At 34.8% G+C, this 21,405-nt stretch overlaps 2 protein-coding genes and 1 long non-coding RNA gene across 4 annotated transcripts; 1 reads left to right on the top strand and 2 right to left on the bottom strand.

Moving 5' to 3' along the window:
- Nucleotides 1–897: 897 nt before the first annotated feature.
- Nucleotides 898–3,798, bottom strand: LOC145214545 (uncharacterized). The gene is made up of 3 exons (XR_013857066.1): nt 3,757–3,798; nt 1,987–2,076; nt 898–1,276 (listed from the first exon to the last, which is right to left on the bottom strand). It is a non-coding gene; the product is annotated as an uncharacterized LOC145214545 (long non-coding RNA).
- A 49-nt stretch (nt 3,799–3,847) lies between these two features.
- On the top strand, nt 3,848–6,338 carry LOC145214544 (uncharacterized). Of its 2 annotated transcripts, XM_080083099.1 has the most exons (7): nt 3,848–3,953; nt 4,065–4,178; nt 4,817–4,873; nt 5,039–5,161; nt 5,230–5,304; nt 5,935–5,974; nt 6,041–6,338. In XM_080083099.1, the coding sequence occupies exons 1-7, from the start codon at nt 3,848–3,850 to the stop codon at nt 6,063–6,065; spliced, it is 540 nt and encodes a 179-aa protein (XP_079939225.1). In that variant the 3' UTR covers nt 6,066–6,338. The 2 variants fall into 2 exon arrangements, with proteins under 2 accessions (XP_079939225.1, XP_079939224.1); XM_080083098.1 differs by lacking the exons at nt 5,935–5,974; nt 6,041–6,338 and adding an exon at nt 5,460–5,855.
- Nucleotides 6,339–6,537: 199 nt separating this feature from the next.
- Nucleotides 6,538–18,194, bottom strand: LOC145214543 (uncharacterized). Its single transcript, XM_080083097.1, has 13 exons — nt 18,104–18,194; nt 14,919–15,049; nt 14,426–14,585; nt 13,668–13,855; nt 12,936–13,101; nt 12,731–12,776; nt 11,708–11,879; nt 10,781–10,845; nt 10,606–10,726; nt 10,052–10,144; nt 8,799–8,934; nt 8,541–8,639; nt 6,538–7,464 (listed from the first exon to the last, which is right to left on the bottom strand). The coding sequence occupies exons 1-13, from the start codon at nt 18,156–18,158 to the stop codon at nt 7,337–7,339; spliced, it is 1,560 nt and encodes a 519-aa protein (XP_079939223.1). The 5' UTR covers nt 18,159–18,194; the 3' UTR covers nt 6,538–7,336.
- Nucleotides 18,195–21,405: the final 3,211 nt, after the last annotated feature.

Raw genomic sequence — 21,405 nt, 5'->3', positions numbered from 1 at the left:
AAGGTTATTTGCAAGAAATCTTATGTCAGTAATGAATAAAAAGCTCATCACATTTTAAAAACGAATGGATTTATGTTCACAGTTGTGTCTAGAGGAAAACAAATGCACTGGGCAGCTTGTTTTTTTATTGGTGTAGTCGCTTCTAACGTTTATCAGTCAGGTAAGTATTTTCAGTAAAATGTAGCCTAAGCAGTAGAACGTAATTGAGTGAGTTAGATTAAATTCTTTTTTTTCTTAATTTAATCACTATGCGGTCCAACTGGTTAAGTAACAAACCATTGTTAAAATTGCAAAACTTATTTCCGCATAAAAATCGCAATCCTATTCATTGTAGTAGAGAACCTGTGTTTTGTACATTGTTTAGACACACACAAGATTCGTGTCTCGAATGGATTAAAAAATGGTGGAAATGTGTCAATTAATTTTTCTCCGGTTTTGTATTTCTCAACTACCAGCAGAGTTGTCACTTGTTGGTGGAACGTCAACAATACTTCAATGCCCTTTTTAAAAAATGAGCACTGTCAACTTCAGAGTAATGTTACGTGCAGTAAAAATACCAGCTATGTGACATCAACATTTAAGGTGCAACCCATTACAGAAACACTTCATGTACTTGCTGCTTGCAATCCGCTATCAGAAGGTTCAACAGGGAACTTTACTCTATTTGCTCATGGTTAGTTTTTTATACTTTTTAGCATTGTTTTGTAGCAATGTGAATTTTATATTTTTTTGTGTTACGTATTTTAGAGGCAAATAAGACACGCCAAGGCAATTTTGTCTTTCCTGTTTTTAGTAAATTATTCTCTGCCCTCGGAACAACTGACCATTTCGAAGCAATATTTTTTTTAATTAAAATATTTTATGTCGGTAATAGTATATTTCTATTAGCTTGATCGAACCGAAATTAAAAGAGCATCATTGACTAGTTTAATTTGACGCATGCGTTTCGTGCAATAAAAAAAATGATTAGGTCCTACTGATACCGATTTCAAGTTAAAATTAAGCGTTTGTGGTGATAAACACAGTTTTATTCGTTTCTGTGTTATTTTAAATTCAATTGTATTGCAGTTTGTCGAAACCTTGACTATTTAAACACAATTCCTATGAAAAGAAATGATGCTTTTGGTCAGTACAATTCTAAAGGATGGTTTCAATGTCCACACAACGGAACTCCAGTGTATGGATCGGGTATAAAGAGAACACAACCAACAGTTTGCTTGCCAAATGCCACATGGGAAGGAGAAAATGGTCTTCAATGTGTCACCGGTTAGTTATGCTGAAAAATGGATATTATTCTGGTTAAAAATAGGGTTTACAATTTATTAAGTAGCAAATCCCCAGAAGGATAATACCGACATAATAAAATTTAATCCAAAACTAGTGTACGTTTTATGGTTTTGTTTTATAATTCAGTTCTTCTGTCGGGGAACGCTGTTTTCAATCTGACCAAAAACACATTTGCCAATTTTACATGTAGTATACAAGGAAATCACACCATCATTTCTGGGAGCAGACTTAAGTTTCTTCTTGGTTCCAAGGTACAATGCTTTAAGTCAGGGGTGGGGAACCTGCGGCCCGCTTGCCTTTTCAATGTGGCCCCGTCACAATTTTGTTAAAGAACAGTATACAACATAGCATAAAAAAACAATATACTGTTTATGTACAAATATTTCGTTGAAATGACTTCGACATTATTGGTAAATTTCCCCATTCAACATTATGACGCCAAAAATTAAAATTGCCACACTTTTAAACCGCTTGCTATGGTTGTAACGTAACAGTTATTCGAATGCTTGCAGTAACAAATTTTACCATGCGGTGTTAGTTTTAAATTGATTTTAGAGCTATTAGCGTGAATTCTTATGTTGTTATTCAAATTATTTTCTTGGAACAAAAGACAGATCGGCAAAATGGCGCTAGGGTGTTTCAGAAAGAATGGACAAACACTTATTTTTTGTTTAAAATATAGGTAAAAAACCTGTATACCTTGTTTCGAACATGTAGCAGCAAAGAAGATATCAAATCTGTATCGATGAAATATCAAACCACTTGTGTTTTGGGTATTTTACACGGAATCTAAAAATAAAAAAAAATATTTGGCCCGCCGGAATAAAAAAATATAAATGTTGTGCAATTCATGCGGCCCGCGACTTTAAGTAGGTTCCCCACCCCTGCTTTAAGTCAACAATGCGCATATGTGGAAATAAACAATAGTTGCTATGATTTTAGCAAGTTTTGTAAACCGTTGTGGAATACATTTTAGTTCACGGTGGTTCTAAGTATCAACTCGATGGCATTTCGTATTGTCATTATTTGTCGCAAAAGATACGTAAAGTAATTATAAACTTGCCTACACACGTTTCAATTATTGTGAAGATTTGTGTTAAAAGTTGTTTAATGTAGATGGTTCATAGAAACTTTACAATCAAGCCACAACACAATGGAGAAAGTATTAAATGCATCCTTATACTCAAGAATGGCACTGTTTCTTCATCCCGAAGAAGACTAGAAGTTTATAGTAAGTGTAAAAATATTAACAACAAAACTAAACATATTATCAGATTAGGCAAAATGTGTGGCAGTTTGTAATTAGGGATTTTTGTCGTTAACAAATACACTTCTTGTTTAACAATTGATCCAAAATCCGTGAAGTTTTTTACATTAGAAAAAGGCATCTAGAAATTTCACAGAAACAGCGCGGCAAACACAAAAAACATGTAAGCTTATTTGTGGCTTTACTAAAATATCATTTTGCTGAGTAGCCCAAATCATGTTATTACGGACGACAATTGCAGCCGGATCCCATTTGTGTTTGTACTAAGTTAGTTCATTAATGTCAACTTCGTGAAACGTAGATTTATATCAAAAAACAAATCTGGAAATCAGTGTAAAGGCGTATTGCCATCGGCTATGGCGAGGTATAGTAGCTTCCCAAAACAACAGGTCTTAATCTCCATAACTTTAAGTATATGCAAAGCAAAATCTTAAAAAATATAGCAAGTGCGAAACAACACCCCCACCTGCCGGTATTTAAAGTGTATGTGGTGCTGGTGCTATTTATGCTACAGCGCGATTGTTGTTCAATTGGCCGAATGGTCCGGCGCGCCTGACCCATAAACAGACATAAAAAAACTGATTGGAATTCGTCCCCGGGAGTGTCCTGGGTTCTAACCCCATGAAAAAAAAAAGCCGGTTGTTTCGGTGCGCCCTGAGCGTCCTGGGTACTGTAAAAAAACAAATGGGCCAAAAGTGTCTGTAACTTGTCGGGCTTGAGTTTTAAAAAAATGTTTCGCTTCTGGACTGACTTCACACTCAGCCACATTTATGACGAAATTTCATCTTGGGAAATTTCGCTTTCTCGGGCCTAATAAGGCAGTTTTCACAAATTGCGGACTTGGGGGTTGTTCTTTCGAGTTTCAAGCCCGACACAAGATCAAAACCAACTGCTTGTCTTGCGAACAAACTTGGCTAAACAACATAATTTTTTTTTGATTTTTGCTGAAATAAATCGTAATGACACATTTGCTCCAAACATTACCAATTTTCTGTGCACAAAGATGTACGTTACTAGCGCGTGGGACCAGTCAATTCAGTCCAACCACCCGTATTAGGCAGAATATAGTTTAGTGATAGATATTTTAGTAATACTTATGTTTAAATGTTTTTAGATGCACCCACCATTTTAAACCTTACTGTTGTGGGATCTTGTAAAAAAAATGCTGAACACTTCACAATTCAACCAAACTCCAATCTTACCATTCGATGCATTGTTGATTCAAACCCTCCATCCAAATGCACATGGTACAATTTGAATAAAAAATTGGTTCAGGGTTCACCAAATTGTACAATGGTGAGAAACTTCAATTCTACATCCAACATAAGTTGTCATGCTTTTAATGGTTTTGGACCAACAGCTGTTAAAGAAATTTACATTGTGGTAAATTCCGTATCAGGTATGTAGAAATGTGCTATTATTTTTGAAAAGTTTACAACTCAAATACAACAGTGTACCCTGTCATACTGTTTTTTGTTTCAAAGTTAAAAAAAAAATTTTTTTTCAATAGCAATTCCCAAAATCAACAACAGTCTGATAATTGGAGCACCGATTAGTGGATTAACTTTTCTGTTTCTTCTGACTTTTCTTACATATCTAAAACACAAACTAACAAAGTCAAAAAGTAAGCACAATTTACAATTTTTAGGTTATTATTTTTAACCTCTTACTGACATCTATATGCATGGCTTTATGTTTGTACTTGGCGACAAAAAACAGGTAAAAATAAAAACACAGTCATATATATTGCACATGTTTAATGGGTTGTTTACTAATAAGCTATTTTTTTGTCTGAATTTTACCAAAGCAAGAGTTATAGGATGGCCATGGACATGGGCACCAAAATAAGGACAACCGAGAAATTTAATTTTCAAATGAAACGAAACAAATATTTTTTTGGATTTATACGAGTCATGACATACCAGTACATACCAGAAATAATCTGTTTCATTAACTCCTTGTTCAAAGAAAATACTTCGTGCATCTCACGACAGTTTAGGTCTTTAGGTTTACTTTTACTTGTCGCAGGGATTTGGCTGTCATTTTACTAGGTCTGCTCCATGTAATTGTTGAAAAGAAGAAAAATAAAGGACTGGGGTCAAAAACAAGGACATATTTTCGAAATAAGGACTATTCGAAATAAGGACAAATCTTAGGAATAAGTATGGTATAGCAACCCTGGTTATAGCCGATGTCCCTTTTTTGAAAAACAATTCCTTTGACTTAAGAAAGAATTTGACAAATCAAAAAACACATATTTAGATGCAAACGCAATGAATGAAGCAACTGATGCCTTAGTTTTTCATGAAACAGAAGCAGGTTAGTTTGTGGATTTACTCCTATTAAATATTTCTATGCAAATACTTATCACTCAATAGTTTTGTGTTTGGTGGCCAAGTTAAGCATGGTGAAATAAAAATGATTAAAAAAAAACGAAATATAACGCTGAGTCAAACAAACTTCCTGGTATACTTGCATTTGCAGGGTCAAAATGTGGTGAAACAAGAGATAGTATTTCATACGCTTCCACTGTGGCTGGTTGTAGCATGAATGATCCTTACGGTGGTGTCTATATGGGAGAGAAGAAACAAACAAAACAAACATCAGGTAGAAAAATCCTGTAAACATTATACACCAAAATGTGATAAGCTACACAAATTTTTTTGGTTTCACAGAGGTTGATTTTTATATGAAAGACCCATATCCCGGCGTGTATATGGGAGAGAAGAAACAAGCAAAATGCATGTCAGGTAGACTAGTGTAGCACTTTTAATAATACATATTACAGTATCAAAGCAGTCAAAAGTTTTTTACTGGTGCAACAATTTGTTTTTGGATCAATTTGACAAGGTTTAAAAATATTTGTAGAGTCAAAATATTATTGACTAATTTGTAGTTTTCACAGATCCTGCCATTAGTGTAAATGACCGGTATGGTGGCGTCTATATGGGAGAGAAGAAACAAATGAATCAAAAAACACGTAATCTGTTGTAGTACATAAACAATGCATAAAATGATTCTGCTAGACAGAGTTAAGCATATTTAAAAATATTAAGGATACAAAAATCCAAGCATCACAATGAAACTCAATGCAGGGTAACTCATAAATAGAGCAACTACACAGGATTTAATGATTCAAAAAATGGTTCGATATGTGATGTTAGCATTGGGACAAAAAATAATAAAAACACTGAAACAAAAACATAAAATTGCCAAAAAATTTCTAGCAAAAATTTACACACTTGATTAAAATATGTACACTAGATTAGAAGTTGCAAAACATAATGCAAAAACTCTTAAGTATCACCTTGGTAGTTTAAAATGCATTGTGGTTTGCAGTTTGTAACTCCAATCCTCAATATCAGATCATTTAATTGCAGACTTGAATGATCCATTTGCTGCAGCCAATTTCCTCCTGGGGTAAGCACTGTTATATTATAAAATGTTCTTGTAATCGAACAAAATGAAACCACTTTTCTTGCCCAGGAAAATCAATGAAGAGGAACTGTAAATAAAAAACAGCATGGCTTCATATTAAACTTATCTGACAGGAAATCTGCTGTTGGACAGGCCTCAGAAACAGAGTCTATCTGTGATCTGTTTATTTGTTGTTTTATCAAGCAGAGAGAATTTGTAAATGATCTATATGCATTTATCTGTTCATGTATTTGTAAATAATTTTAATTTTCTGATTCTTAATGCTAAAAAATATATTGGAATTTACCCGTTTCAGCAAAACAGAGATTTTGTGTTTAGATTTGTCATGAGCTCCAACTTAAAATGTTGATATTGGTCAGTTCATTGTTGCTCGAAATACAAAATAAAACTTCGTGTTGTACTTCATACAAAAATTTGTACCAGCCTCCATACTTATTATGTAAAATCTTGTTCTAGTAACATCAAAAAACCAAAGTGATTTACATAAATGACACTGGAACGTTGGCATTTTTGCTTACTTTGGCAAAACTATAAGTTATATTGATAAAGAGTATGTCTGTCAAAGAGTATTACACTCCTGTACATATTTTATACTAGTTTGTTTCAAGCAATGGAATAACAATAAACATGATTGACAAAGTTGACTGAAGATGCAAACCAACTAATCAAATATCAAAGAAAATCGTAATAAGGATGTAACAGACTAGCAATAAGGCAGGCAGCTCACAAACAGACTGTGAGCATAACTCATTAAGCCATTGCCTGTCTAACAAAGAAACAATCATACAAACAATAAAATATTGTGCAGTATACACGTGCAAGCCATAAGGGAAAAATAATTTTCTTTTTGTAAACATTTTTAGCAGTTTTATATTCAGGGAAAGTAGTGTTATATTTACTAAAATTGTCATAATAGCCTACCAGCTTTTAGTGGAGTAATATTTTTAGTACTATTTTGTGTTACTAAATTTACTGAATATGTTATATGCAAAAGGTAGAAATTATATAAAGTTTGAAATTTGACCACTGTAACAAGTCAGTAATAATCACAAAAACACTTCCTCTTGGACAGGGGTTGCCATGTGGTAATGACCTCGCGTTTAAACGTTTATTAATCATCGCATGATGAAAACTACTAACAAGCAGTTTAACAGGTCAAATTGCTACTTCAATACAAACATGTAAATTGGTTGGTGTGTCATGAAAAGTCACCCCGCGTGCCAACTTTGGCACACATGCCACGGGTTCCCGACCCCTGCTCTAGGACATTAAATTACATTGTTGTGAAGCAACACAGGGTCAATGGTTAAATTTACTGGCCATAAATATTTTACTTCATAATCATTATTTTCTTATACAGCACACCACTAATGATAAAATAATCAACAACAAAATGCTAAATAAGCAGATGAACAATGTGTTCAGTGATTCCATTTGTTGATCCTTGGCATCCTTGTTGTGCATTTGATTACCTGTACAAAATTTAAGGAATATTAACAAAATGTAACAGCGCTGCATAATCAAACAAAAGGCATACATATTTCCAAATTATGTTTGAATTTTTAAAATGTTGCCAGTCGCCTTAAAACCGATGACTTTTTTCTTATAAAATTGTTGTATTTAAAATAGTTGTTTTAAGTAAAGATCATGGATTCCCAAACATTGTTCAGGTGCCACTAACCAGTAAAAGAAAGCAAATATCTTTCATTTATAACTCTTTTTAATAATATTGCGTCGTATTCACTAGTCTTCTACTTGTACTTGTATCATGTTATTGTTTTGTCTTTTAACTATGGGCTGCTAATTATTAATATTAGGTTTAATAAATATTAAACATTTTTGCCATTTTACACTATATTTTTAACTTTTTGATAATTTTGTTGTGTAAACATGATATGGAAGAAAAGAATCGAAACACTGATCTATATCCTAAGTTACCCAGGTCATTAGTTTAATCAAGTCAACTAAATGATGGGCCACAGAGACTTAATCCCAACTATAGCAGGGAGGGTGCACTGGTCTCCTGCCTAAATATTTAGACTTCTTTACAATATAACTAAGCAAATACATAAGGTTCTACATTGTTTGAGACATTGTACCTAGAACCCCAGGACTTAACATTAAAAACAAGCAGGCAGGTGGCTCCACTGCCCCAGCCAGGGATTAGCGTGTTCATCTGTCAGAAATCATATGTAACACCTAGATGGTAGGTGAAAAGCTAACAATGTTTATGATTTACTGTCAATCAGGCTGTTGGTTTAATGAAATTAAAAAAACTAATGGGCTACAGTGATATAAAAAAAATGCTAGTATATTTCCTGTGACAAGGATCAAACTACATAAAGTTGATAGGCAGAGGTGTGATTTTTGGTCTGCCTTACAGTATCACTGAACAAATATTTAACAATAAATATTGTGACACTTAGTCATGACATTATGGATTCAGACACTGTTTTCTCAAATAGCACTTTCCATTACCAAAGTGTTTTAGTTGGCAGCAGAAGTGTTTTCAATTTTATATATTAAAAACAATAATGAAAAAATATACCTTTAGTCGTGTTAAATTGTGATTCGTTATATTGGGAGGGAAGTGTCGTAATTTGTACATTGTTTGAGACATTCTGTTTTTGAAATAAAAACGGAATACCTAAAAATAGATACATGTTGAAAAACAATTTAAGATGGTGCAATTTAGGACTGTGTTACTTAAATAAAAATGAAACAGTATTGTGATCAGGCTGTGGACATGTTCGTATCTTTTGTTTATTGTTTGGAAACACAGTTTAAAATTTTTTTTTCACTTTACTTGTCGTGATGTTGGTTGTCATGACGATAGCATGGCAGGTTTTTCCGTCGTTGCCAAGTAAGCGACCTTCCTTGCATAAACACATGACATTTTTCGTGCTAGCTTCGCAGAGATCTGAACAGCCGCCATCATTCTTCTGCAAATAAACAACACTTTACAAAATTGTGCGTAAAATGCGTAAAAGTATTTTTGCATTAAATTGCAACCACAGGAAATAGATACATGTGGAAATAGTCAATTTAAAAAAAGTCAACTAGGAACAATCTCAGTCCAAAACAATCTCAGTCCAAAAACAATGATTTAACCGGATAATAGGATTTGGTTAGTTTTTTTTTTTGCATTTTTTCTACTTTTCTGATTAAAATTATAGTTGTGTCAAAGGTCTGTAAATCAGACGCAACGACTTTGGAATTAGTTTTAATGATTGTCCCGCCACTTAACGGTGCAATTGCAGGTGTGTTTACCATTTATCCACCAATTGTGCTCTCTACTTTGTCGCGCTTTATAATGTCTTAACGTTACGCAGCTATTTCCAGGCTTGGTAAATATTTTAGAGCAATCGTGCCGCTACGATTTGTCATGCAGCAAAATAAACTAAACTTAATTTAAATACATTTAAAATACAGACCAACTGTTAAGGTTAGGATGACAGAAGTTTTGTTAACGTAACTTTTAGTATGCAAACCAGAACAGGATTCTGGATTTGATTTATGTATTCTAAAATATTTCTAGATTGATACCTATTGCAAACTGCCAACGCCTGCAGAGGCACAGTTGAATTTTATCGGTACAACGAGGATTGGTTACAAAGCTTGGTTACAACGTTTAGCTTAATATCCTATTGCGGGCGTAATGTTGTTTTTGGGCAAATAAACCATTTTTCCATACCAGAAGCTTCTAACTGTTTTTGCACTTGTTTTGTAATTATGGTTTTAAACCATTAAATTACGTTTTACCGTTCCATTGGTGCAAACTTGTAACCGCATATGTTTGTTATCGCTGTTTTTTGATGTGTTACCGATGCTTCCTCCGTTTTACAAAAACTTTATCATTCAATATGTGTCACTATCCACACGACAGTGTCTTGTATGGGCCGTCGAAACGTCGTTTTTTTACAATAAAATTACTGGAAGAGCAATACTCGTTCATACATTTTAGCTGGCAACAGCTTATTTTCTGTGGTTACATGTTAAGAAAAGCGTTAGGTTACACAACAAACTTTTAGCATTGGGCGGTTCGTTCGTAGCATATACCTTACATTTCTTTATGTTTCGGATTAAACGTTTACTTATTTCTGTGATGTTTCTTGTAGCTTGTGCTGTTTCCCCGGAAAGTGAACAGTTTGTCTGCAAAAGCAAGATTATGTGCTTTGTAGTGCTCCGTAGCATATAATAAAATCTGTTAAAAGAGCACTAATTGTTGTTACGCTATTTAAATAATAAAAAAAAATGCTTTAGCTTGTAAAACAATAGACCTGAAAGTTTCATTAGAGTTTTATAACTACTAAGCAAAAACAAAGTCATTCTCCTATTTTTTTACAGTCCTCCCAATTCCCTATCGGGTGACAAATTGTTCCCCGGCGCCTCCAGTGGACTGAGTGCCGGGTTTGTTTACACGCAGTGTAAAACTATCACGTTTTAGGTCCCAGAAACCGCAAAGGTAACTCTATGTATTGAAATGTTAAGTCAAATGTTTTAATCCGTTTAGCTGTAACACCATGACCCAGGTTGTTAGGGTAATTTGTTTTTGCTTGGTAGTCTTATATTTGGTAATTAAATATTTTCGTTTCTATTTTGGTTTACTGTACCTGAGCTTTGCATGTGATTGTAACGTAATCAACTGAGTCCATAGTTTTGATGAAGTCCAACGGCCGAAGCACAATAAAATCCAGCGAAGCATTTAGTTCAGATTTTGCATTTGTGGTGCATCTAAATGCGACAACATGACTAAAAAGCGGGGTTACGAATTAATTTTAATGTTACCTATCTGCAAGACGAACATCAATTACCGTTCCACGGGACTCCAAATTCATCCAACACTGTTTAATCTACAACAATTTTTTTGCGTTACAAAAAAATTAAAAACAACAGAAAATTTTGCAGGTTTGCAGCCACTACATTTTATGGTTCAAAGTAAATCAGAAATGTAAAGTAACAAAACGAATTACCCATTACACTGTCCGAATACTTTGTCTATGTAAATATTAGGACAGAGGTGCCCAACCGTGGTACGCGACGACATTTCTGGTGGCACGTGAACACCTTTCGGTTACTTATTTGTTCCGTATTTTTGCACACAAATCGCTTTTTTGACATAAAACGTTTGTTAGTTAAAACACCGGGTTGCGTATCACTTGCTATGCTGGTGCAAAATTAGGACGCTAGTAGCTTATTGTGGACAAAATATTTTGTTTTGAATTGTTTTTTCACAAGTAAAACAAAAACGAATTGCGGTCACCATTCAACTAGTTTCCAGGGAATTAAGATGCACTGCAAGTACAAAAAGCGCATCAAATGTATTAATTTTAAATTCTTTTTTCTACAATTTCGAAAATGAAACATGATTTACAATACATTGTGTCAAATAACGTGTTGTCTCGCATTATATATAGATTACGCACTAGTGTGTTGAGCTTTTTCGTTGTACTACATTTTTAGATTCAGCATATAACAGTTGTGTGATTAAAAACATTTATTTCAAAACACAGGTTGTGTGCGATGACGACCTCAAAGTGGTATGCGGCCATAGAAAGGGCAGGATCCACTGCATCAAGGCAACGGCCTTACAGCGTTAGGCTTGGTAACTATATGGCGCCCTCTTGCAGTAAAAAGAAAAATGGAACAAACCACTTATTCTACTAGCCCTAAAATAGCCACCACAACACAAACAATCCTGACAGCCGATCTCACCTGAAGGTTATGCCCTTTGTTTCCTCCAGTTTCTGAGGTTGCGGTAAGGATTCTCGCATAAATTATGCTTGAGCTGTTTAAGTTTGAATCAACGGAAATCGTTGACCCCAAGTTTGACTCGTATAGTTGCAGTTCAAACCGCCTTGCAAAAAGTCTGGGGGCATTAGTTGACCTAAATGAGGAAACAATTTTTATTTGTTTGTCTGTTTACGGATATGTAGTAGGACTAAGGATGTTCAAAGTAGAATAAGTGGATATTCTAGAATATTTGTTTCGAATCTAGAATATCGAATCTATGTCTTATATTATTTTTGACTGTGCAATCATCTTTATAAAAAATATGTTTCATTAAAAATGTAAAAAAGGAATAACCAAAATATAAAAAAAACACTGAGAAAAACTTAACAGAAGAATTAGCTTACGGTCAAAACTTACAAGACATTTTATTTAGTGATTTGTACTGCTTTCAGGAAGAGTAACTATGTTAAAAGCATGTTGAGGTAATTGGATTTGTCTGGTGGCAGCTGACTGACATAGACTCCCTGGTGTACAAATGTATAATGTTTGTTTTTACCAAATGCAAAAGAGGCACTCTTGCGGAACAGTTGGGACATAGGGTCATTAATTTTTAAGTCCCAAATTAAACTATGTTTGTATGGGGTTAAGAAATGGCCCAAACGTCATATGCTTTGGGATTTCTTCACTGTTTTTGCAATATTAACAGACAATCCCATTCTTACAATGTTTTTTGTTGTCAAAGTCGGAAAACAAATTAGACGCGGCGCTATGACGTTGTTACAGCGTTCACTGAATTGACAGAGACAGTCTTTTTGCAACTGGTACAATCACCGGGAGTCGAAGTAAAAACGTAACGCATGTGTTTACCAACGGCGAGAGCACACCAATTACCCGATATAAACGGCAAAAATGGATTCGAAACCAACGGATTCGATATTCTACTTTGAACATCCCTAGGTAGGAAACGTTTTTTAAACTCGGATCACCAGTATGTGTCATTTTTACCGTTTTGTCATGGTTGTGGTTGCAGTGGTCGTAGTCTTGATGTAGTCTACAAGAAAAAAATAGTTAAAACAGTGCTACCTTGGCCATATCTGACCTAATTTAAGTCAAATTGCATAAGCCATGGATATTTCACATAAAGAATGACTTCAATATACAACACAACTGAAAGCATTTTTTTGTAAATCCCCACATTGCTGCCATATACCTGCATCAACCGAAGCAATAAAGCGTCTCATGTTTCTTGGTTGTTTCGACTTAACTTGTAGTTGTATGTAAGCATGTTTTCCTTCTGTTGTTAATCGGACATAGTTGGTTGGTGATGGGAATTCATTGCAATATGTCAAAGTTCCATCAGCAGTCTTTGATGTTATCTTGTGTACAAAATAGCAGTATAAGCAACACAATAAAAATGTAAAATTTTATCTTGGTATGGGTCCAAACAGCAAACATTCTGTTTGGTCAAGAACCGACTCACTTAAATGCTAGGTGCATTTTTAACATCACAAACATTCTTTATTACACCCTAGTTTTGTCGTTAGGTGACCAGCGGTGTATAAAGCTGTAAAGACATGGAAACACTCGTTTTGTATGTTAGCAGGACATGAAAATGCAATTTTAAGACTCGGGTCAGTTTGTGCAACTGCTCGGCCCAGCACGGTGCATCTAAACCAGTGATGCTCGGTACCGAGAACTCGGGTTCTGGCTCAGCTCAGCCCATCCCTAATTTGATTCAATGATAAAATCATATCCACTCACGCTATACTACTTAGTCATAACGCTTGTTTTTCTAGCAAGATCTCTTACTACTCTAACCTGTTATAGTTCGTAAAATCATTCACAGCTGCTTCTTTACAAAAAACAATTATCTCCACGATTGTTTTTAATTGGAGTACCAGTAAGCTTGATTTAAACTTAATTATGTTATTACAATACTCACAAACAGGTGTTCATTGTTGGTTTCATATTTGATTCTTCTGATCGTTAGCACAAAATTGCATTTGTTCACCGGGCAGTCAAATCTCCATTCATAAAATGATGCAATCAAATGAATTGGGGCAGAGATTGTGATGGGAAGACTGGCATATGGAATCACATTTGTAGTAGCATTCAAGTTTTTTGACAACTCTAAAGTGTAAACATACTTATTTCAGTCAAGTTAACATTCAATAAGGCAAACTGCATCGATAAACAGAAAGCACAACATGTTCTTACAAATGTACCATTTTTGGTTGAGTGAAAAAGTCAATGAAAAAACAATAAGCTGTATAAAGTGAGGTTAGATGTGCAGCCAATTTACCAACCCTTTTAAACATAGGGACCCACTTAATTAAATGTAACATATGCTTTCAAAATTGACAAAAAACTTTTTCCTGCCAGTTTGGGAACCATCGTTTTACCAGCTTTAAAAGTCATTTGATATTTTAATAAAGAGACAATTTTTTAAATGGAATTTACCCAACAAACGCAAAACTTGTTTGTCATGCAGATGGTGACATAAACATCTAAAGAGGCAGCACCTTCCGGTGAGTGGGCACCAGTGTTATTAAGCTTTTAGCTAGAACATTCAATAAACTGAATTTCTTTTACCATAAGAAAATGGTGTGGAATATATAATCACATTCGTTAACACAGAACATACAGTATGATAAGGAAAAAGTTTGTGAGTAAAAAAATAAGCACCAAGCTTAGCTGTACCTGCAACAAGCATGAAAATGACATAGTTTGTTCCAGTGTCAGTATGGGAACAATCCAAAGAAATGTTGAAACATGTAAATGCCACCACTCCTGAACATGAGACCCCAGCATCAATATGCATAACTCTGTGCAAACTTGGATTTCTGTCCTTACATGACATCTGAAAGTGTTTTTTTCAAAGTTTTAAGAGGCCTGAAGTCTTATTTGTTTCGAATGTGACTAAAAAGCACATGTGATGGGAAAAAAATACCTCACTAATATTTTTTTTTAATTTTAATTATAATCATGAACAAGATTTTATGTAGGAATTAGCAAGTAACTCGAATGTCAATTTCTTAATGATAAAAGTTAAACACTATTCAGGTTTATAGTTTGAAGCAAAAATTGTTCATCAAACCTTTGTTTTATGTAAAACAAAAAGTCTAGGTATTATATATTGACTATTATATAGAATGCTGGTGAGTGGTGGGTGTTTAAACTTCTTCGCACTTACTGTACAACTACCACCAGATGCCAATACACCTTCAACCAATGCCACTGTTATGTATTTGCTCTTGGGATATTTGAGGTGTTTTGTGGATGTAAATCCTGAGATCAGGCGAAGAAATGAACTGTTGATGTCGCCTGTGTAAAAAAGTCTCATAATGTATGCTCTTGAGTGTTGCACACTGCTTATCTAAAAACAATTTAGACCAGTGGTTCCCAAACTTTTTCATATTTATTTCAAAACGGTCCCTTTGCCATTATTTCGAGGGCTCGCAGCCCTTAGCCTAAATGTGTATTTCCTAAAAAAGGAAGTTGATTGCAGGATTTTAGCTAGGGTCATTCCATGTCAAACATCCCAGAAAAATGGCAAAATGTAACCCACCCTCTCAGATTTTTATCAAATTTCATATGTCCATGCAGCTAGTTACACTGATTTCAAAAAAAAAATATATTTGAAATCTATCAATGTTTCACGAAGTTATGACATTTTGAAAATATGTCAAATATGTGATCACTGCAGCGACGCACATCAATGCTTTTTGATAATACTGTGTTTAAAATGTCATATTTCTTTCTAATTTGTATATTGTGGTCATTTTAGTAGGTTAGGTGAACCTTTAGGACATTCTCAATCACCTCATTACAGTTTTTCATGTTTTTGAAATATGGGTCAGTAATTGAGGGGGGTTCAGTTTGGGGGTATGCGAATGTGCATTCATGCGTAACGACAACTTTAAAAGCTCATATCTTGAACAGCACACTAGCTAGAAAGTTAAGTAATGGCTCAAATGAAAGCTCTTGCTGAGTTCTTTCCTTGTTCTTAATTTTATGATGCTTCTCTGTAATTTGTTTAAAGGAGGGTCATAATAAAACACAGGTTCATTTTTCGGATTATTTTGTGATACTGCTTCTATTATCTATACTTTATGTGCCCTAATTTGTTATTAAAAGTTGTTAAGATGCAAAAGTTTAGTTTAGGTGTCTCACTGGATACTGAATGCCACAAAAAGACATATCCAACACAAAAACAAGGTATTTTACCAATTGACTTTCTAACAGATGAAGAGCAAGTGCTTCTGAATATTCGAGTTACTGCTGATAAGGGTAATGAATGTTGATTGGAGAACGTATGTATTGTCCACAGGTACAATTACATTGGTCGGTACCCTTCCTTGCAGAAGAAGTGTTGTGATCCTTTTCAAGTCCACAGTTAACCAGTCAAAAATCGTAATATACGTCCTATCACTTGGGAATATTACCAAAAATATAAAAATTACAATTTAAACATTGTACCGTGAAAAGGTGTGATTTTCCCTTTTGAGGTAGTCTTTTCTCTTGACCAGTTGCTTGGGTATCATTGTGGGGACTTGTATTTTTTCTGCTATCGTACTGTCACTGTTCCTAATTTTTTTTCATTTTAGAGATAATGTTGTCAAAAGATTTTATTTTCATTTTGTCTTCGTCTTTAGTGTCAGGTTGGTCTTGCTATAGGTCTACATCACTGACATTAAAAAAATTGGACATCTTTGCATGAAGGGTATCATGAATTTGACATAATTTTCTTTGCCCATACAAAATGTTACTGCTTGAAGGCACACTATGCAACTTCACAGGTAATCACCTCAACGCTCGGTAAACTTTCATTAAGCTTGCTGAAAGATGCGTTTGCTTTAACAGTAGATGCAATGTTACATATTTCACTGTCAGTGGAACTCGAAGCTTCTTCATTTGATGATACATTTTAAGGATAGTTTCTTTAAGTCTTGTACTGCATTTTGGCACACACCTTTTTTTTTCTGTTACAATATTTAAAATACAATTTTTATATTTTGGTAACATTCCCAAGTGATAGGACGTATATTACGATTTTTGACTGGTTAACTGTGAACTTGAAAAGGATCACAACACTTCTTCTGCAAGAAAGGGTACCGACCAATGTAATTGTACCTGTGGAAAATACATACGTTCTTCAAACAACATTCATTACCCTTATCAGCAGCAACTCAAATATTCAGAAGCACTTGCTCTTCATCTGTTAGAAAGTCAATTGGTTAAATACCTAGTTTTTGTGTTGGATATGTCTTTTTGTGGCATTCAGTATCCAGTGAGACACCTGCACTACACTTTTGCATCTTAACAACTTTTAAAAACAAATTAGGGCACATAAAGTATAGATAATAGAAGCAGTATCACAAAAATATCCGAAAAATGAACCTGTGTTTTATTATGACCCTCCTTTAAACAAATTACAGAGAAGCATCATAAAATTAAGAACAAGGAAAGAACTCAGCAAGAGCTTTCATTTGAGCCATTACTTAACTTTCTAGCTAGTGTGCTCTTCAAGATATGAGCTTTTAAAGTTGTCGTTACGCATGAATGCACATTCGCATACCCCCAAACTGAACCCCCTTTAATTACTGACCCATATTTCAAAAACATGAAAAACTGTAATGAGGTGATTGAGAATGTCCTAAAGGTTCACCTAACCTACTAAAATGACCACAATATACAAATTAGAAAGAAATATGACATTTTAAACACAGTATTATCAAAAAGCATTGATGCGCGTCGCTGCAGTGATCACATATTTGATATATTTTCAAAATGTCATAACTTCGTGAAACATTGATAGATTTCAAAAAATTTGTTGTTGTTGAAATCAGTGTAACTAGCTGCATGGACATATGAAATTTGATAAAAATCTGAGGGGGTGGGTTATATGGCCTGGGCAGTTGACATGGAATGACCCGCTAGTTATGCAAAATTGCGCATAACAATCATCCAAAGACAGCAATTGAGATCCAAAAACATGAAAAAAACATTACAATTTTGCGCGAACAATTGCATTTTTGATAGTTGTTATTCAATAAAGGCCATTGTTTAGCAATGGAGACAGTCGATTCTCAATTCTACTTTGATTTAAACTTATTTATTGGCACAAACTGACGCCAAATAAGATTATAGAATTACTTCAACCGCTTTGTGGTCCCCCCAAAATTGCCTCACGGACCCCCAAAGGACCGCGGACCCCAGTTTGGGAACCACTGATTTAGACAGAAAGCAATAAAACAAATGAAACATTTGGAATTCGTAACACCCTTTTATAGTTTATTGATAATTTAATTGACTCAACAACTCTTATTTACAACTTTTCTAATAACAAGTCATTTATATAACTGTTGTACTGTTAACCTTCAACATCTTGAATGATTATCACCAATAAAGCAAAAGTTATAATGTTTTTCATTCTGTCAGTTGATTCACATATAACACAACAGAAACAACAAGTCACCATTAACCTATGAGACAGGGAACTAAAAGTCAGTTAAACAAAACACTATGCAAATCATAGCCAGAAAGTTTCAACTTTTAAACTCTATCTTTAGAAAAAAATCAAGAATTACTTTTACTTTTTTGCAATGCAGGACTTGGAATGCATTAGCATTTCTATGCATGTTTGAGTTTGATTTGGTTTTTGTTTAAGTATTAATAACACAATAAACATTTATGCAATAACATAATTTTCCACAAGTTGCAGTTGTGTAAATTTTGTCCATTATACAACTCTTGTTTGATTTGTTATAAATGCACATAACTATAAAAAAGATTAAATTTAACTCACATTGTTTTGCTTTAATTCTTTGCGCCTAGAATGTCTTGGATTAGTATAGGTTGCTTTGATGTAAACTGTAGCTTTCCACGTTACCATTATCCAAAAAGCAATGGTCTTTAACGTCCATATGACCATATCCACCACAAGGGGCCTCTGCCACACTTTTGGAAATGTGAACTGTGAATTGGAATATTTCCATTGTGCAAGATTTTCTCGTTTTAGGCAAAATAATTGCCTTTTTACAACTTGTTTGGTTCCTTCTCATCTATTATCCTACAATTTTTATCTTCACATCGAAACTTTACTCAGTTCCTTTCGTCTTACCCGATCATGCGTTTCGGGTGCATCGAAGCGTGGAAAATGTTGGACGAAGACAATAATCTCACCAGTCACCATGCAGTCACTATTATCCCACTATTTTCTCATTAGAAAAGTTTTTACACAAAAAATAAATAAAAATATGGCTAACGTATTCTCAAAGCAAATTTGGAATTTCGCACAAACTTATTTTCGGGGCAGCTATGTTCTGGGTTTCTAATATTATGTAGAAAGCGTAGGCTACAGTTTTTTCTGAGCCAATCTCCATCGCGTACACTATTCGACTTTAATACGTTTTGAAATAAATAGTCCACAGGGTAACCTCGTATTTTTCTGCCTCTCCAAACCTGCCCATACGTTACACGAACAACATACTTTTGGATTGATTGGGAAATGTGACGTGTAGGCTATACACTACCCAAAACGGCAAACCGTACTTACGTCATACTAACGTCATGGTACGAGGAGTTAATTGAGAAATCAAAGAATCTTTGTTTACATTATGTACCACAGCCAGATGCTAACATTATAAATTGTTTTGTAACTTCAAATGCTTCCCATATAGATCGAGGATATTTGGGCATTTGATGGGTGGCCAGAACAAAAACAAGGAGATGAAATTAAATGTGATTAAGTTCAGTGATTGTTGAACTATAGTTACCCCTTGCATTTGCGCAACGCAGCAAAGTGATGATCATCCACCTGCTTGCATCGGATCTACACCAACTGTCGCAACATTCGCTGTTGTTATTTACTGTGTCGCCAATCAGCCCACCACTAAGTAAACCAATAGGAAAAGCCTACGATTATTTAACCAGCAATTGTGGTTGTATTGATTAAAGTTGCAATTAGGTTATGTATGCTTAATCTGTTACTAATATTGCGCTTGCAAATACATTCACCCACAGATATCACCACATGTTTGTCAATCCACTTGCGAGTTGGGATAAACTTGCCTTGGTAAATTGCAACGAATAGTGTACATTAGGATAGTTTCGCCATCATATGCTAAACCCTTGCAAACACCGTTCGTTTGATGTCTTCAAAAGGAAATATAAAAACACTCCAAAGTCCATGCAATCGATGCAATTTAAAAGCTGTCCGGTGTTGTTGGGTTTCATTATGCTTGCTTAAACCAGCAAGTCTCCTTCGATATTAAACTGTATGGTACCTACTACCTGTTTAAATGTATAAGTTCAATATAGATCCTTTTTTGCAGAGTAACGTTGATATATTACCAGCTATAACGTTTAGGACTGTAGTGCTAACTGCACAAGCGAGTTAGACGTTTTTTTTAGTTTTAAGTCCAGTTGATATTAAAGAGGTAGAGCAATGGAAAAAAGGCCAATAACAAACCTCGCCATATTGACAGTTTTGTTTGCTTTGTCACTGGTGACAACGTCCAAAGTAAACCCGTTACGTGTCGAAGAAAATGGTAAGTGCCTTAAAAACTCTTACAAAATATTTTATTACGACTTAAGTAAGAAATCTATTAGTAATGAATTCTGGTTAAAATTTGTTAGGTCTGTCTTTGAATACCAAGTATATATACCAGCATTCTGAATTGGTTACAGGACAAATTCGCAGCTCATTTATTCGGCTTATCTCAGGAATTTCTTCGACTAAACGTATTACCTTCCCTGGAAGCAAATATCAGACAATTGCTTTGGTTGACGGCATGTTAGCACCGGGCGAAAACTGCACCGTACGTATGATGCAAATCTCCCCTTTCAAAACCTTTTGGATTATCATGTTTTTGCCGAGTTAACTGTAAAAAAAAAACGTAGTAAACTTGTGACCCCATAAAAACGTAGTAACTTGTGACGATTGTTATTTTAAAGAAGAGCTGAACGGAGTACAAAAAACCCATAAGCAATTGCTATTGTTCTTACTGGTCTATTTGTTGCTTTCGCTCTCCCTTCATGTTCCTTTGCCCGTCAAGTTCGTCGATCCCGCTTTACAAATTTACAGATAATCTGTGAAGACGAGCCACAGCTTCCGGTTTTATACATCGAAACAGCAGTTACATGTTCAGGTGTCGTGCCATTTCGATGTTATAATACGACTGTGAAGTGTTTTCTCAAAAAGAATGTTCGAAACTATGTTATCTTCATGCTTGTGGCAGGTACACTTAACTTTATATCAATCAATGTAGAACTTAAAATCCTCCCCTTATATGACAAAGTTTGGGCGTATGGTTGTTCAAACGAGAATATTTTAACAAACAAAAAGATCTTGTGCTTGCTTTAGAACTTGCAGAGGCATCAAACAGTACCAGCAAAATCATTCCCTATGCTAACCTTCCCACGACTATATCACCACCTATCTATTTGACCTCGTCGTTTTATGAATGGCGAATCGACTGTCCCATTGACAACTGCACCTTCATGTTTACCATGACAAACATGAGTCACAACACGGACAACGAAAACCTGTTTGTAAGTAACGTAATGCGCCCAGTGAAGGTATTTTTCGACTACAAAGTGTTCATTTGAAATTGGGGTTTTAAATACGACGTACATCAGCGAATATGACAATCAACTAAAGTTGAATGTGTACAGTT

This window comes from Phallusia mammillata, chromosome 2 (assembly GCF_965637545.1).
Source record: "Phallusia mammillata chromosome 2, kaPhaMamm4.hap1.1, whole genome shotgun sequence".
Lineage (NCBI taxonomy): Eukaryota > Metazoa > Chordata > Ascidiacea > Phlebobranchia > Ascidiidae > Phallusia > Phallusia mammillata.
Note: the sequence above shows the minus strand (reverse complement) of the source record. Positions and strands in the feature narration are given on the sequence as shown.

What these genes read in the sequence shown, in the direction of transcription:
- LOC145214543 (XM_080083097.1), bottom strand. Translation starts at nt 18,158, where the DNA reads ATGAAAAACATTATAACTTTTGCTTTATTGGTGATAATCATTCAAGAT. An exon ending in GATGTTCGTCTTGCAGATAG is followed by an intron (nt 10,727 to 10,780) that starts GTAACATTAAAA and finishes TGTCGCATTTAG; the next exon opens with ATGCACCACAAATGCAAAAT. An exon ending in CAATCACATGCAAAGCTCAG is followed by an intron (nt 10,145 to 10,605) that starts GTACAGTAAACC and finishes TTGCTTTTGCAG; the next exon opens with ACAAACTGTTCACTTTCCGG.
- LOC145214544 (XM_080083098.1), top strand. Translation starts at nt 3,848, where the DNA reads ATGGTGAGAAACTTCAATTCTACATCCAACATAAGTTGTCATGCTTTT. An exon ending in TGTGGTAAATTCCGTATCAG is followed by an intron (nt 3,954 to 4,064) that starts GTATGTAGAAAT and finishes TTTTTTCAATAG; the next exon opens with CAATTCCCAAAATCAACAAC. An exon ending in ACAAACAAAACAAACATCAG is followed by an intron (nt 5,162 to 5,229) that starts GTAGAAAAATCC and finishes TTGGTTTCACAG; the next exon opens with AGGTTGATTTTTATATGAAA.